Source organism: Canis lupus, chromosome 10 (assembly GCF_048164855.1).
Source record: "Canis lupus baileyi chromosome 10, mCanLup2.hap1, whole genome shotgun sequence".
In the NCBI taxonomy this organism is placed as follows: Eukaryota; Metazoa; Chordata; class Mammalia; order Carnivora; family Canidae; genus Canis; species Canis lupus.
In genome coordinates, this window is record NC_132847.1 from 70,294,177 (window position 1) to 70,310,697 (window position 16,521).

General features: G+C 54.3%; 1 protein-coding gene across 5 annotated transcripts in view; it reads left to right on the forward strand.

The window, feature by feature from the left end:
- Positions 1-16,521, forward strand: part of COL27A1 (collagen type XXVII alpha 1 chain) — a 135,109-nt gene that overhangs the window by 28,969 nt on the left and 89,619 nt on the right. For 4 of the 5 annotated variants that reach the window (XR_012038508.1, XM_072842498.1, XM_072842493.1 and 1 more), the window contains exons 6-8: positions 6,241-6,294; positions 7,761-7,814; positions 16,158-16,202. Coding sequence is in view for 4 of the 5 variants with exons in the window: in XM_072842498.1 (XP_072698599.1) it covers positions 6,241-6,294; positions 7,761-7,814; positions 16,158-16,202 (153 nt within the window). In the remaining variant the exon portion in view is untranslated. The remainder of the gene's footprint in view (positions 1-6,240; positions 6,295-7,760; positions 7,815-16,157; positions 16,203-16,521) is intronic. The other variant, XM_072842499.1, reaches the window with a different exon arrangement.

Below are 16,521 nucleotides of genomic sequence, written 5' to 3' on the forward strand. Positions count from 1 at the left end.
CAGAGGCCAGTGGGGCTCCAGCTGTGCAGGAAAACCACTGCTGCCCATGCCAGAGGATAAGGCGCTTGGCCCCACTCTTCTTGGCAGGCGGCCGCTCCGTCCCCAGTGTGGCCTGCTCAGTTTGCAGTGAATTACCCGGGATTATTATGGGCCCTCAGGCACTGGGGTTGGGGGGGTGGGAGGGGTGAGGGGCGATAGGTGGACAGGAAGGAGCAGACTTGGTGATCTAGGTGGCTGCTAGCAGAGCTGGTCGGGGCCGAGATGGAGAAAGCCTACAGGGTTCTCAGGCCCCAGCCTCCCCTTCCCCTTCCTCTGATGATAGAGGTAAGGCAGGCTCATTAAGGAAAACATGGAATAGTCCAGAAAGTATCAAGAAGAGAATAAAGCGGCCTGCAGTGGCCCTGCCCAGTGATGAGCACTGAGTGCATTTTGAAGACTGGGCCAGGGACTGGCCCAGAGCTTTGCATACTTTGTAGGGCAGATGACATCACCCCCATTTTACAGATGAGAAAATGAAGGTCTAGGTGGCTGAGTAACTTGCCCAGGGTCACATTTCTGACAAGTGTCAGAGACAGGATTTGAATCCTCTACTGCCCAACTCCAAAGCCTTTTGGCCTTATTGTACTTTTGGCGATAAGGCAAGTTTGTTCACTATCTCTGTGGCCTTCCTCTGTGGATTACGTAACATACATGCATATGTACACACACACACACGTATGTAACATATATGTTAGATATGAGTTACACATAAGTAACATTTTAACCAAAATAAAGAAATCAGAATGATTTCTTAACATATATGTAACATAGTATACGTGTGATAACATACACAGATATAACGTACATTTTTTTTTTTAATTTTTATTTATTTATGATAGTCACAGAGAGAGAGAGAGAGAGGCAGAGACACAGTCAGAGGGAGAAGCAGGCTCCATGCACCAGGAGCCCGATGTGGGATTCGATCCCGGGTCTCCAGGATCGCGCCCTGGGCCAAAGGCAGGCGCCAAACCACTGCGCCACCCAGGGATCCCAGATATAACGTACATTAATCAAAATGCCTGCACATGCACAGAAAGCTACAGATGTATATACACGTACAGGCACACATACACATATATGAATAATTTAAAATTTTCTGCAAACAAGTGCTTTATGTATTTACTTGTTTTATTAGCAGTTGCCTTCTGGAAAGATTGAGGCAGTTCATGCTGCAGCTAGCATCAGCAGATGCTGTTTTAAAAAGATAATTTATCCTTGTTTTCACTTCAGTTCATTGACCAGCTAGAAGAAGAATGCTTTTCTTACATCTGTTTGCCATTTGTATCTTATCATTTATGAATTTGTTTATTTTGGGGGTTGGAATGCTGTCTTTTGTTATGGATTTGTACACTTATTTATATTTACATATTAAGATTGTGCAGCCCTCGTCCACCTTATGAGTATGTTCCAGTTTATTTGCTTATTAAGAGTATTCATGACGATGTTCACAAATAAAAGTTTTATCTTTTTTTTTTTTTTTTTTGGACTAACAAATAACAGCTAACACTTATTAGGAACTTATGTCAGATAGTTTGGAGAGGGTTCCACCCAAATGTAAAATACATCATTCTTCACTTTTATGCTTAGGCATTTCTTTCCCACCACATGATCAGATAGGTATTCATTTGTATTCTTAGTTATTTCTTAATTTTATTTGTATTCTTAAAGATTTTAAACCATCTGGTATGAATCTTCATGGGGAGTGGGTATGAGATGGGCTGTAACTTTACTTTTTCTCCCCAATGGTTAACCATTTATTAAATAACCTTGACACTACTGATTATTATATGATAGACCAGGCTCTAATCCTGACCGTCTCAAGATGTTTCATTGCTCTGTTTGTATATTTTCTGCTAAAATACTGTTACATGTGACATTGACGATCTTTACCGTGTCTTCTCCCCTTTTTCTTTTAAAATATTTCTGGATCTTTGTTCTGTCAGATGAGCCTTATGATCATTTTAATCATTTCCTTAAAAATACCCTTGGGATCTTTATTGGAATTGTATTAGATGTATATATTAATTTGTGGAGAATTAACAGTTTTAAAATATTACAGTTTCCTATCTAAAACTATGGCATATCTTCTCATTTGTTTTTTTTTTAGACATTTCTTTAGTAAACTTTTGTAGCTTTTATGGCATAAGGCCTACAGAGCTCTGGTTTGTGGATAGAAATTTTGTACTTTTGTGGCTGTTGTGAGTGAAATGTTTGCCCCATTCTAATTTCTAGCTGGATGTCAGCTATTGAGTAGGACTGTTGAATTTCATCTTTTTATATTTTTTTGTGGCTATTTTATAACCATGCCCCGTACTGGATGATTTTGTTGATTTTAACAATATTTCAGTTCTCCTGTATTTTCTAGACAGATACTTGTATTGTTTGCAAAAAAAGGACATATTTGTGTCTACTTTTCCTGAAAGACTAGTTGTCTCATTTGTTTTTCTTGCCCTATTGCATTGGCCGGAACTTCTAAACACATGACGTAGTGATAGTGGGAGGCCCAGGTTATCTTCAGAGGAAACCAGTCTGAGCCAATCTCAGTCTTAGAGTTGTCTCTTGAGATTCTATCCATTCAATTGCTCATTAGTGAAATATTTGTTGATGCCTCCTCTGGGCCACCCCCTGTGCCAAGTACTTGGATTAGGGAGGACTTACACAGGGGATTTCTGGCCCAGAATTTCCCAATCCTTCATGATGTGTTCCTCCGTTGTGTCAGTCCCTCTCTAGACCTCAGCCACTCAGAGTCCTCTGTCCTATGCTTCCCAACCCTACCTGCAAAAAGGAGCTCAACATAGTTCCCACTCCCATTCTGGAGAGCTGGGTTGGCAACCAGGTTCTCATCCTTACCAATGTATAAGCAATTAATTAGACTTTATATATTCCTCCTCTCTCACTGGGGAATCTGCAGGAGTCTGGCTGGGAAGACATATAGTCTTCTCCATCCCAGAAATCACACCTTCACCTGACTAGGGGTGCCTCGAGCATCCTTGGAGCTAAATTGTCATCTTCCTTCCTCCTTGTCTTCCTCCAGCCTTAGCTTAGCTGCAACTCGCTTCAGGGATTTCCCCTCAGTCTAGGTCAAGTTCTCTCTGACTTCCTCCTTACTCTACTTATCATTGGATGGTAGTTTTTGATTTGTGAAGAGCTTGGGCTCTGAAACCAAACTACCTGAGTCTAAGTCCCACTTACAAATTGTATGACCTTGGAGAAAGGACTTAGCCTTTCTGTGCCTTAGTTTCCTCATCCATGAAATGGGATGGTGATTGTTGATACCTCACAAATTTATGTGTCCAGGGCTCAGAAGAGCACCCAGTAAATGCTAGCACCGATGGTCTCTGGTTTCTCCTTTGAGAGTCCCTCATGGGCATGAACTGTGTCATGTTCCCCACTGTGGTATTCTCTGTATTTACTCCAAAGCTTGGCTCAGAGTGAATGTTCAATGTGAATCTATGCTTGTGGCTATTGTACTCGGGCGGGGGTTACATCCCAAGCACTGTGCTGGCTGCTGAGCATGCAGAAAGAAATCCGTAAATAATGGAAATGGCTCAGGTAAGGGACCTGGACAAGGGAGCAAGCCTGTCATCTCTTGGGGTCTCAGTTTCCCCTTCTATAAAGAGACAGAAAAGGATAGTTGAAGGCCCACCCTGAATGTGTTTCAAGCCCAGCTGCTCTGCCAGCTGCAGACCGAGGTGGGCGAGGGTGGGGTGGGGAGAAGCTACTGCCCTTTTTTGGCCATTGGAATCCTCGGTAGCCCTGAGCCTGGCTTTGCACTTGGACTATGGACATAAAAGGCATCGGAATCGGGGCTTGTGAGATGCTGAGGGCGAGAGTGTGTTTGAAGGACGGCCAGGGCAGGGTGGTAGATCCCAGAGGGCGCGTTCTGCAACAGTGACCTGGAGGGGCCCAGGTGGACGCACAGTGGGCAAGGAGGGGTGGCTTTCCTGCCTGGGGCAGCTGTCATCTGGTCAGAGGGAGTGCCAGAGAGGCATCCAGGCTGCTTATTCATAAACAAGTAAGCGAGTGCTTTGAAGTCAGACAGAGTGGGCACTAGCCAGACCTGGGAAGACCTTACCTCTGACCTGCGTGTCACACCAGGCAGTGACCTAGCCCCTCTGAGCCTGTGTCTTAGTCCTGAGTTGCAACCAGCGGGTGTTAAGAGGACAAATGGACACAGTGTTGGGCATGGAGTAGGTGGCTCTGAAAGGTCTGCTCTCTTTAAGGCTCTGTCCAGTTCGAATGCAGTGACTTCTTATGGAGAGTGGCTGAGCCAGGATTTGGAAGGGCTGGGTTCTGACGAAGAAAGGAACCAAATGGGAACTAATTAAAGTTGGTCAAGCCACCCCTTCCATGTGTCACATCCATTATCTCCCTGGCTCCCTGCCAAGAAATGTAGGACGCTGGTGGATGTGTGTGTGTGTGTGTGTGTGTATGAACCCGTGTGCATGTGTGAGAAAGTGTGTGCTGTGTGAGTGTGTGCATGCATTTGTGTGCATGTGTGAGTGTGCATGAACCTATGTGCATGTGTGAGAAAGTGTGTGCATGTGTGAGTGTGTGTGCACGCGCCTGTGTGCATATGTGAAAATGTATGTGTTCATGTGTGAGCATGTGTGCACGTGTGTGTGCATGCACCCTTGTGTGCTTGTGTGAGTGTGTGCATGCACCTGTGTGCATGTGTGAGTGTGTGCATATGTGTGTGTGCATGTACTTGTGTGCATGTGTGAGAATGTGCATGAACCCGTGTGCATGTGTGAGAAAGTGTGTGCATGTGTGAGTGTGTGCATGCACCTGTGTGCATGTGTGAGAATGTGTGCATGTGTGTGCACACGCCTGTGTGCATATGTGAATATATGTGTTCATGTGTGAGCGTGTGTGCCCATGTGTGTATGCATGCACCCTTGTGTGCTTGTGTGAGAGTGTGTGTGCATGCACCCGTGTGCATGTGAGAGAGAATGTATGTGTTCATGTGTGAGAGTGTGTGCATGTGTGAGTGTGTGCATGCACCTGTGTGCATGTGTGTGTGCATGCACCCATGTGTGCTTGTGTGAGCATGCCCATGTGTGTGCACCTGTGAGGATGTGTATACACATGCCCATGTGTGAATATGTGCATGCATGTGCATGCACCTATGTGCATGTGTGGGTGCGTGTGCACGTGGCCTCACGCCAGACCTGGGAATGGGAAGTCTTAGCTTGGCCAATGCCTCATCTGGGGGCCTTTGACAGTGCCTTTCCCCTCCTGCCTCAGTCTCCCTCAGTGCATGGGGTGGGTAATAGCACCTCCCTTGCCCACTTCATCAGGCTATGGTGAGAATCTCGTGAGACCAGGGTATTGCAACCGTGAAGGGCTGTGCACGGACGTTAAGTGGGTGTCACTGCACTGACCCTTGGTAAATAGACCACTATGGTGAGCGTATGAGAAATTCATGCTTTTTAATTTTTAAATTTTTTAGATTTAAAGATTTAATTTATTTATTCATGAGAGACACAGAGAGAGAGAGAGGCAGAGACATAGGCTGAGGGACAAGCAGACTCCCCGCAGGGAGCCCGATGCGGGACTCCATCCCGGGACCCCAGGGTCACGCCCTGAGCCAGAGGCAGATGCTCAACCGCTGAGCCACCAGGCGCTCCGGGCATTCTTCCTAGATGTGTCTCTCAGAAGCCCCCTGAGAGCCCAGGGGAAGGAGTCTGGGGGCAGTCCCAGCAACACGCACACGCAAGGCCTCGTCCCCAGAGACCTCCTGCTTGGTTGGGAGGACACAGTGCAGCTGCATCTTGAAGGCTGCCTATGGCCTGGAGAATCTCCCTGAGGAAGGTTTTCTAGGCGGGCGTGACTGCCTGGGCGAGGACCTGGCAGCCGGGGAGCTCAGGGCACGGCTGACGACGGGCTGTGGCCTGGCGGGGAGCGAGGGACCCTGTCTGTGGGTTTGGCCGCTGGAAGGAGAGCCGGGTTTGCCGAGGATGGGTGGATCCGAGGCTGGAAGACGTGGGACGGCAAAGGAGGAGTTCGGAGGTGTCCTCCTGCGGGCAGTGGGGAGCTGTGGAAGGTGTTCAGGGAGAAGGGAACTGGTGAAGGCCCCCCGGGAGCTGTGCGAGTGGGGGGCGGGTGGGAGGGCATGGCAGCCGGGGACAGGACTCTGAGCAGAGGTTGTGGGGAGGTAGCCTCTCTAGACGACTCTAGAAAGAATTGTTTTTCTTTCAGGGACAGAAAGGGGACCCAGGGCTCTCACCAGGAAAGGCCCTCGATGGGGCAAAGGTAGGTTTTCCAGGGACCCCAGCATTGAGGGAAGTGGGGGAGTGACAGCAGGGAAACCGCCAGGCCTTGGCAGAGGCCCCTGGGTGACGGAGGCAGGAGGTCACTGTGTGACAAGTGGCAAGGGAAGAGCGTGGTTTGGGTTTCTCTTTGAGGTCTTCCAGCTTTGTCTGTGCAGAACCCAAAGCCATGCCCTGTACACTCTCTGGGGCGCAACCAATAAAACAGACAAAAGATTTTGCCCGTGGACACACCCTTGGTGAGCGAGTGACCTTTTGTGTGACGTCCTGCGTTTCCGTAGAGCCCTCTAGGCGACCCTTGGCATCCAGAAGGTTTTTTGGTAGCATGCACCCAGAAGCTTCCAACAGATGTTCAAAGTCCCCTCTGAGGTTAATTCGAGCTGACAGTTCTGTGGATTTCTAGGAGGTAGGAAGGGATCGGGCCAGAGGTTCAGGGCTCCCTGACTCTGAAGGGGCTATGGGACCAGAAGTTTCTGGTGGGAAAGAGAACATTAGCCCAGAGGACTTCACTCACCCCTGAAGCATCCCTCCCCCGCCCCTCATACACCGGTTAAGGGGCCTGGAAGGAGCACAGGACAGGTAGGAACCGGGGAACCAGACTCGAGGTGAGACCCCGGCTCTCAGACACAAGCATCCTGGAAGGAACACCCCGGCTTATTCTGGCCCCAAGCCCAGGAGCCCTCCGGACAGGCACAGCCCTGCTTCTCCACCCAGCGTCCTGTGCTTGGGCACGGAGAAGAGGCAGCTCCCTTCTATTGCCTCAAGACCCAGGTGGCTCATTCCTTCACGTCCTCACGGAGGGCGTGTACCGGGTGTAAACACCCGCACGCGTGCCAGTGCGCTCTTCATGGAAGATGAAGAGGATGCAGGACGGATGGGGCCCGGCTTGCGGGTGGGAAAGCAGAGGGGCCTCAGAGGCAGGTGGCTCGCTGGAGGTCACACAGCTGGTCGGGGACGGAGCAGGATTTGTATCCGGGTCTGAGCGAGTCCGGGGGCCCGGGCTTCTCTCTTGCTCTCCTGGGTTGTGTGTTCTCGGCTCTTGTGGCAGAGATGCCGCTTGCTGACCACCGTGCCCGGGCAGGGGGAGGGATGGGCAGGAGGGAAGGAGTGTCAGGAACGCAGAGAGAGCGAGCGGATTGGAACGGGACAGACAGGTGGTGTGTCCCCTGGGGCACTGGTTTTCCAGACACGGGTTTAGCAGCAGACCCCGTTCCCTAAATGGCATCCTGTGCCAGAGTCCGGTGTAGCAGATACATCTAGTGGGGGGACTGGGTTGGGGGGGGCAGTACCCGCCCACTCGGCTGCCCTCCCCGCCACCCGCAGAGGCCTCTGGGCCTCCAGGAGTCCTGTCCGCAGACAGTTGTCCGTGCGAGGGCACACGTGCAGTTTCACGAGCGTCTCTGCTCCTCTTCCGCCCACCCCGCTCACCCTTTTGTCTGTGTTTTGCAGGGCGACGTGGGCTTGCCTGGGCTCTCTGGGAATCCGGGACCTGTCGGACGAAAGGTACACCTGGGTTTCAGTGCTTTGCCTTGTCCAGTGGGCTTTCTCTCTAGCTTCCCGGCCAGGGCCTGTCAGCTGTCGGGACTCAACAATGCTTGTGCCTCTTCCAGGAAGACCTCCTGGAACCCCAGGCTGCGGTCCAGGAGCCTCCACTCTGCTCAAGGACCGTTAGCCCGTCTTAGTTATTTTCAGCCCGACGTCTAGCCTCCCTGACCATGGTGGGCGAACCTGGTTTGTGCGCAGGGCCCGTGCATAGTAGGTGTTCAGGAAATGGGGGTGGCGGGGGAGGACAACACAGGCCAGGCGTCAGCTACTTTTTGCAGGGCTGCTGATGGGGATTCCAGGAGGTATATATCGGCTTAGGGCCATGTCTTTAGCTTCCACCCTGGCTCCCCACTGTGGCCGCAGCCACCCTCTCTCTGGGCCATCTGGTTCTCATCTGGACAGACGTGGTGCCTCCTGGCTCCATCTTGTCCTTGCTCGGAGGGTCCCTGTGGCACAGGGGACTTGGAGCATCACGTCCCCTGCATCCCCTTCTCCACCCTCCGTGGCTAGAGCGTAACTCTGGAGAGGCCAGAGCCAGACAGGAGTCTGTGGCCATCTGTGGGCCGGGGAAACCTGGTATTGTCTGGCTCAGAGAACACAGGGACTCCCTCTCCCCACTCGCTTCCCCTCCACGCTCCAGCACTTGCTGATGGATGAGGTGTGAGTGGAAAAGTCTCTTTCCAGCGCCGGCTCATAAAGCAGCCAGTGGTGGTCTCGCTCTGCATGGGGTGGGAGTCGAGCAGAGGTGGCAGGAGATGGGAAAGCAGACTAGACCAGCTCCTGCTGGCATGGCAGCGCCCCCTGCTCTCAGCAGATGGCCAGGGAGGCCCAGAGCCCCCATCCAAGAGGGACCAGCTCACCTGGGAAGGGAGAAGCATGTTTCCTAAACTAAGGAAGAGGCTCCGTGTGGTTGGAAAACTGGCAAAGCCATGTACACTGAGGCCCTCAGGCCCCGGCTCAGGCAAGCATGCAGGACTTTGAGCTGTGGCAGGCCAGTGGGCAGAGCTTGGGGGAGCTCGGGGTCCCAGGCAGGGACCCCTGACCGAGGCGGGGGCTGCGGAGGAGGACGGATGGGCTGCAATCATCGCTGTTTGTAAGCACTCTCTCCTCCCATGTGTGTCTTTGGTGACAGCAGCGGCCACTTTGTCCTGATGCTCTTATGTGGCTTTTCTGCAGCGTCTCGTGTGGGGAGCCTTGGGGGTGGCGAGGGGAGATCGGTGCAGGGGAGAGGTGGTGTCAGCACGCTGAATTGGGGCGTCACCTCAGCGTGACACCAAGAAGCCTATTCATTCATTTATTCCACAGAAGTGATTGAATGCTTATTATGTGCCAGGCAGGATGCAAGGCGTGGCGCTGAGTAAATAGACAAAAATCCCTGTCCCCCCAGAGCTTGCATTCTTGTGGGTGTGGTGGGGCGACAGATAATAAAAAGAAAAACAGTAAAAATAGAAGCGCAAATAGAAAATGGACAAAAATAGGCAGGGGAAAAGGGAGTTTGGGTTGGGAGGGTTCCCAGGTTAAGAGTGTGGCAAATTAGAGGTGGCACAAAGAGTGACCGTCCTTTGTCACATTGTTTCCTCCCGATAGCCTTGGAGAGTTAAAGCGCTGTTATGCCTGTTTTACAGCTGAGAACACTGAGGCTCAAATCGACCTCACTCATGCCTGTTCAGTCATTCTTCCGGTCGTTCAGCGACTGTGCACCCAGGTACCGGCCCGGTGCTGACACCGGTGTCAGATGCATTAGAACCAGGGGGGACTGTGGGCAGGGACTCTGGTCCGGTTGGTGTGAGCAGGACCCAGGTGCAGGATTCTTATATATATATAAGAATGGGGGCTTATATAATATATATATATATATATATATATATATTTTTTTTTTTTAATTCATGAGAGACACAGAGAGAGAGACAGAGACCCAGGCAGAGGGAGAAGCAGGCTCCCTGTGGGGAGCCTGATGCAGGACTCGATCCCAGGACTGCAGGATCAGTCCTGGGCCAAAGGCAGACACTCAACTGCTGAGCCAGGCATCCCAGGTGCAGGATTCTCCTGTGCAGCTGAGACCGAGAGCCCCTGGTTTCATGGAAATACCTTCGGGCGTTGCTAAGCTGCGGAGCTGGGGTTTGAACCCGGGTCCCTGCCTTTCAGGCGCTTTGTCTCTGCACCAACGCTGAGTGAGACAGCTTTTCAAATAAGGGGGGGCCCACGAGTGAGAAAGAGCCTCCCTGGTCTAGAAGGTTCATTTGCCTGCCATCCGCCTGTGATGTTTGCTGAGGGCCTTTGCTGAGCCAGTTCCCGAGGGCTGGGCGGGCGCGCAGACCAGGCCGGCGGACCCGGACAGGACCCAGCTCTGTCCCCTCTCCTGCTGGGTGAGCCCGGGCAGGTGGCCTCCCCTCACGGAGCCTCAACTGCTTCAGGGAGAGGTTGGGCGAAATGGGCTGTTCCAGCCCCGCCACCAGCATGGGGCTGGCTCCCGGGGGCCCAGCTTACAGATCTGTTGAATGAATGAATGATCATGATGACCATGAAGGACAAGCGCAGAGCGTCTTGCCCATCTGGTACCATCTGTCATCTCGCCTAGTCACCAGGAAGCCTCCCTCCACTAGCCACGAAGGCGACCAGAACCTCATTTGCACCGTGGGAGGGTGGAGTCCTGTGCTGCCCCTGGTCTGACCGTCCTGCCTTCTTTCCTCAGGGCAGTGCTTCCCACTGGGGGTGACCTCGCCCCCCAGGGAACGGTTAGCAATGTCTGGAGACATCTTTGGCCATCACGGCTGGGAGGGGGAGGCTACCAGCATCTAGCAGGTAGAAGCCAGAGATGCTGTTAAATATGGCCACGTGGGGCAGCCCCGGTGGCGCAGCGGTTTAGCGCCTGCCTTCGGCCCAGGGCGTGATCCTGGAGACCCGGGATGGAGTCCTGCATCGGGCTCCCTGCGTGGAGCCTGCTTCTCCCTCTGCCTGTGTCTCCGCCTCTCTCTCTGTGTCTCTCATGAATGAATAAATAAAATCTTTAAAAAATAAAATAAAATAAATAAATGAATAAATAAATAAGGCCACGTGCAAGCAGCTGTCCCTCCGCAGCAAAGACTCCAGCCCTCCAGCCCGGGCCGAGCCGCTCTGCGGCAGGGAAGCCCTCCCTCCGGGCCATCCTTGGGCTCGCTTATGCTGTGCGCTGCCCTGGCATGCTTCCTCTCCACACTCATCGTGATCGTTCATTCATTCAACAAACATGTAAGCAGTGCCCACGAGTGCCGGCCCCATGCTGGTGGCGGGGCTAGAACATCCCCCCAGGCAGAGGTCACGGCTCCTTCGCAGCCTCCTTGGGACGCCGCATGTTCGACTGGCAGGAAAGTCACTGGTGTCCCAGGCGCGTTCGTCAGCGGGACCAGGTGCTCAGAGGACCTGTCCCTGCTTGTTTCCTTATGGGGGGCTTAGCACAGTGCGGGACACACGCACCTGCTCTGTCCCCTTCCTCCCTCCTCCCCTGCCTGAGGCAGATGTCACTCATTGATCTTTCTGGTCAAGCCCCGATGTGGCCTCAGAGCCCCTCTCACCCCATTGCCCCACGTGGACGGGACTAACAGAATGAGGTTGGTACTCCAGTTGAAGCTCCCTCCTGGCGCCCTCTGGCAACCCTCTCCCTGCCCACGGGCCCTCCGTCTGCTGCCTGAGCTGACCACTGCCATGCAGAGCCCCCCTCCAAGAGGCTTCTCCAGGCTCCCCTGCTGCTGGGCTGCCCCGGGCTTCTGGGGCCCCTGCCCACTGCCCTTTCTGAGCCCTACTCCTGCTCTGCTCTCCAACCTGGCTCCTCCTTCAAGCCCGTTTATAATGCCACCCGTTCCGGTTGGCTGTCTACACTGTCTTAGCATGCGGTGCTTCTCCTTCCTTCCACTCAGGATGCGTTGCCCTCCAGAAGGCAGGGGGTGAGTTTGTTCGGTCCACCGGTGTATCCTTCATGCCTGACACAGGGTCACGTTTGGGGCTCCCCAAACCTTTGTTGCATGAATGAACAATTGGTCGAATGAACGAGCCGGACAGAAATTGTGCATTCCCACCGCACCTGTCTCAGGTACCCGTGGAGCGGAGTTTGATGTCAGGTGCCTGGCTGTGTCATGATGGACTGTGCTTTTGGCCAAGCCACACGTTTCCAAGTCCTACAGTCTCTGAGCCAACACAATGCTTTGGGGAAACTGAGGTCCAGAGAGGACCAGGGACTGTGCGGTGTCATGTAACAAGTCACCCTGCCTCCTGGCACGCTTCTTCCTCGCTGAGCCCGACTGGGGCTCTCTGTCCCGCTGACTGGCCCGGGTGGGCTGTGGGCTGTGGTGATGTTTGGCGAGCCTCGTGGAGTGCGAAGCAAGCAGGGTGAGTTCCGTGTTATAGCAAAGAGACGCTGGGGCCCGGGGGCACAGCTGAGGTCCCCAGGACCCCCGGGCAAGAACAGGACCCCCCCTCCCCCACACTCCCTGCCCAAAGCCCAAATAGCATCCCCGGCCGACGGGGAGACTGTCTGCAGCAACAGTGAGGTGATGTCTGGTTTCTCCTTGTGCATTGTAAGCAATGATTAATCTGGCTCCCAAACCAAAATATAGACCGAGTTCTATTATAAACACGGGTCCTGTGGAGACCCGCCTGCTGGGCAGCCAGAGGCCCCTTACAGACTCCGTGGTCCCCGGAGCTCCCCTGAAGCACCCGCGCTTGCCCTGGTACCGGCCGGGCACCGGGCACCCACGGGGAAATCACTGCCCGTGGGTCCACCTTGCGGTAAGTGCCTACCCCGTAATTGCCGGGGCCCAGGAGAAGATAATGATTTAGACTCTTCCAGGTCCTGGGGCCCTGTCATTTGAAGCTATTTGGCTGGCCCCAGCTTGGTAAACACTGTTAAGGTACTTCCAGGGGGCACAGGAGCCCCCCTGCGCCCCCCAGCCCGACCCCGTGCCTCGGCCGTGCTCCGTCTCTGCTGCTCTCAGCCAGCCGGGAGGGGTGGGTCGTTCGCAGCCACGTGCAAGGCCCTCAGGGACCACTGATTGGACCAGACCGAGGAATCGTGGCCTGTTGGACAAAGCACAGCCCGGCGGGTGGCGGGGGGAGGGTCTAGAGTCCAGGTCTGGGCTTGGCCATAATTTGCTCAGTAACCTTGGGCAAGTCCCTGCCCCCTGGTAAGCCTGTCCAATGACAAAGGTGGGCGGATTGATGGCTCAGGTCCCCTCCGACTCAGATACTCTAGGGTTCCGTGGCTGTCCCCTGCCCCAGGAAAGCTGCGGGGTGATCCACGTGCTCTGTCCTGGGGAGGAGGGACCATAAGGGGGTCGTTCCCTGTGTGGCCCTGTGGCTCTTGGATGTGGGCGTCGGGCCGCCGTGAGCATGTCTTATCCCGTGATGGGGTGGTTAGGACCTAGGGACTGGCGTCACACCTGGCGTTGCCCCTGGTAGGCCGGAGAGCCGCAGGAAAGGCTCCTCACCTGTCTGAGCCTCCGTTTCCTCGTGTGGCACACGTGCATGGTAACTCCTACCCGCTAGGGATGGTCGCAAGGACTTGATGAGCTGATGTATTTATTTAAGGCTCTAGGACCGGGCCGGGCAAAGGGCCGGCCACTGTCCCTATCCTATCACACATTTCCTTCTTCCTATGTCCTGAGTAAAGGGTTCACTTGAAACCTTCTGGGATCTCCCTGGCAACACTTCTCTGCTGAAGCATTGGTTTCCAGCAGATTTCTTCCTGGCTGCAGGCGAAGCCAAAGGCGCTGGTGATGCTCAGAGGCCCCCTGGTCCCCTTTCTTGGTTCTCTTGGGATTCTTCCCCCGTTATTGCCCTGGCTTTTGGCAGCAACCTGAGGCAGGCTGAGAATGACAGTGAGGCTCAGAGAGGGCAGTTGCCCGAGTGGAGGGAGCCACACGGTCTGAGCTCAAGGCTCGACTCCACTCTTCGTGGGAAAGGCTTGGCTGGTTTTTCCTCATATGCAAGTTCCAAGTGGAGAGAGGATGATAAGGACGATTACGCGAGTCATATCACGACACGTCCCTGCTCAAAATCCTCCTGTGGGTTCCCTCCATTCTAATGCCTTATGTGCTCTGGCTTCTGGCTTCTGGCTTTCTCTTAACTCATTCCACCCCAGTCACGTAGGCAAACCTGCCTGGCTGCCCAGCGGGCACCACCCCTCCCAGTAGGCCTCTCTGCGTCCTCTGAGTCTGCTCACTTTTCTTCATCATGCTCATCACTACCGCACATTTGCAATTTAAAAAAAATTTTAAATTACGGCAAAACCCCCACAACATAAAATCTACCACCTTAACTGTGTCTCCAGGTAGGGTTCAGCAGCGCTAAGGACATTCACGTCGTGGTGCAACCCGTCTCCAGAACTTCCCCTTCTTGCAAAACTAAAACGTGACACTCATGAAAACAATTCCCTATTTATCCCAACCCCCGGACGTTATCTTTTATATTTATTTGTTTTTATATCTCCTTCATTAGGCTGTGAACTCCACTGAGGCTAAAGGGTGTTGTCTCCTCCTTCATCCCAGGTCTAGAGTGATGCTGGCACATACAAGTTCAGCAAGTGTTTGTTGAATGAATGAGTGAATGAATGAAATACGAAGCTCACAGTGGTAACAGCCTGCAGGTCTTTACAGGCCTCTGAATTCAATGCTGGGGACTGTGCTAGGTGCTTTACACACATTATATCATGTGATCCATGGGCCAGTCCGTGTATTTCCATTTACAAACGGGGAAACCAAGGCTCAGCGAGGCGACATCAGTGGCCTCAGATCATGCAGCCGTCCAGTAGCGAAGCAGGATAGTCCCAGATCTCAGCCACTCGGCATGCTAGCCGCCGGCTGTGGCCTACGCTTCAGTTTGCTCCCTGGGGAAGAGAACGTGCACCCCAGGTGGAAGAAGCTCACGGGCCACGTTGCATCAGTCCCACGGGCCCCGCGTGTGAGATGTGATCGTATCGCTGAGCAGTGCTGAGGTATGAGTAGGTGCAGAAGGAATGCTTGTAAACTCCCCAAACCTCTTGGATCAAACCGACGATGCTGTTTATAATTAAGAGTCCTGCTTCCCGGGGGTCTGGGGTGGGGGTGGGGGGGTTGCTGAGTGCGTGTGCCTGTGTGTGTTTGCTTACACGCATGAACTGTACGTGCCTGGGATGTCGGCAAAGCCTCTCCTTGTGGCCTCGGGCATCCGAAGGACCCGGGGTGGGTGCGAGCACGCTGCTTCTTAGCGATGGCACTGGGGCCAGTTCTCTGAGACTCAGTTTTCTCCTCTGTGAAAATGCAGATGATAACCCCTGCCTCCCCGCTGCACCTCGTCTGGCTGGTGTGAGGGCTAGAGGGGGCCACGTGGGTGGAGTCTCAGGTAAACCGCAGTGCGGGGAGGGGGTGTGCAGGCATCGTCTCATTTATCACGCTCTGGGGGAGCCGTACAACTTTGGAGTTCTCAGCGGCGGTGAGGGACAGTGTGAGCCAAGCCCTGGGCTCTCTGTGCGAGGGGCTCTAACGGAGATCTGTGTGGCTGCCCTGGCTGAGATGCAAGGCCCCTGCCCGGTCTTATTTCACAGCTGCCGTCAGGGGATGGAAGCTTGAAGTCTGGGGTTTCCCTTTGGAGAGCCCCTACATCTTAGGAAATGGCTCTGCTGGGTGGCCCCAGGGCCACGTGTAAGCACACGCTCGTTTGATTCTCTTGACCTAGAGACCTGGTAGTTGGGCCACGCGGACGGAGGGTCGGGGTTGGTGCTGGCTTGTAGCCAGAGTCCTTCACAGTCAGGCATTTGGGTGGCCTCGTCCTCCCCAGAAGGGAGCTGGGACCAGTGGGAGGAAGGGAGGCCGCTATTTCGGTGAATGTATTTGGTCGGTATGTGTGAGATCTTTCCTGATAGGGGGTTTATGAGAAGGGGCAGGTCTTGACACAGATCCCAGCACCCCATGGTGGTTGAGCGTATCCCAGACCCGAAGGTCCTAATTGGCCCACCCATCCATCGAGAACTCGCTCTACCCCGGCTTCGGACGGGCTCACCCCCGTCTGGATTTGGGAGGGATGGATACAGACACGGGCTGTATCCCAGTTCCACTCATACGCCCTGCCGGAGGAGTGAACCAGCCTCGAGGGCCGTCGGTGGCAGAGGAAACCACAGCAGGCTGCCGACCCTGACGGGCCTAGGTCCGATCAGCGAGTGGTCACTGAACACACACTACACCCCTGCCGTCCACACAGCGTGCAGTGCTGCAAAGGCAGGTGCGGCGGCCAGGCCTGGGCCATCCGACCCGCAAGCCCAGAGGCCTTCCTGATTCAATCCCCCCCACCCCACAGGGACACAAGGGCTATCCTGGACCAGCGGGGCACCCCGGAGAACAGGTGAGGGCCGCAGCCTCAGCCCTGCCCTGCTTGCTCCCCCCCCCACTCCACCCCTGTCTGCCCCTGGCCTCCTCCCTGGGCTCCATGCCGTGAGTGAGCCCCAGAGCCAGGCGGCTCTGCCTCCCATCCTGCTGGGGCCCCAGAGCCGACCCCACCTCTCCCCCAGCCGCATCTGCCTGAAAGAGCTGGAGTCCACGCCGGCCTGGCGTTGGCATGAGCCACCCGACTCCGGCGAGAGCCATGAATAGCTGGCCTGTTCCGGGCGATGTTAGGGGATATTATACATGCCGCCACGGGGATTGCAGGAATTCGGGCTGTA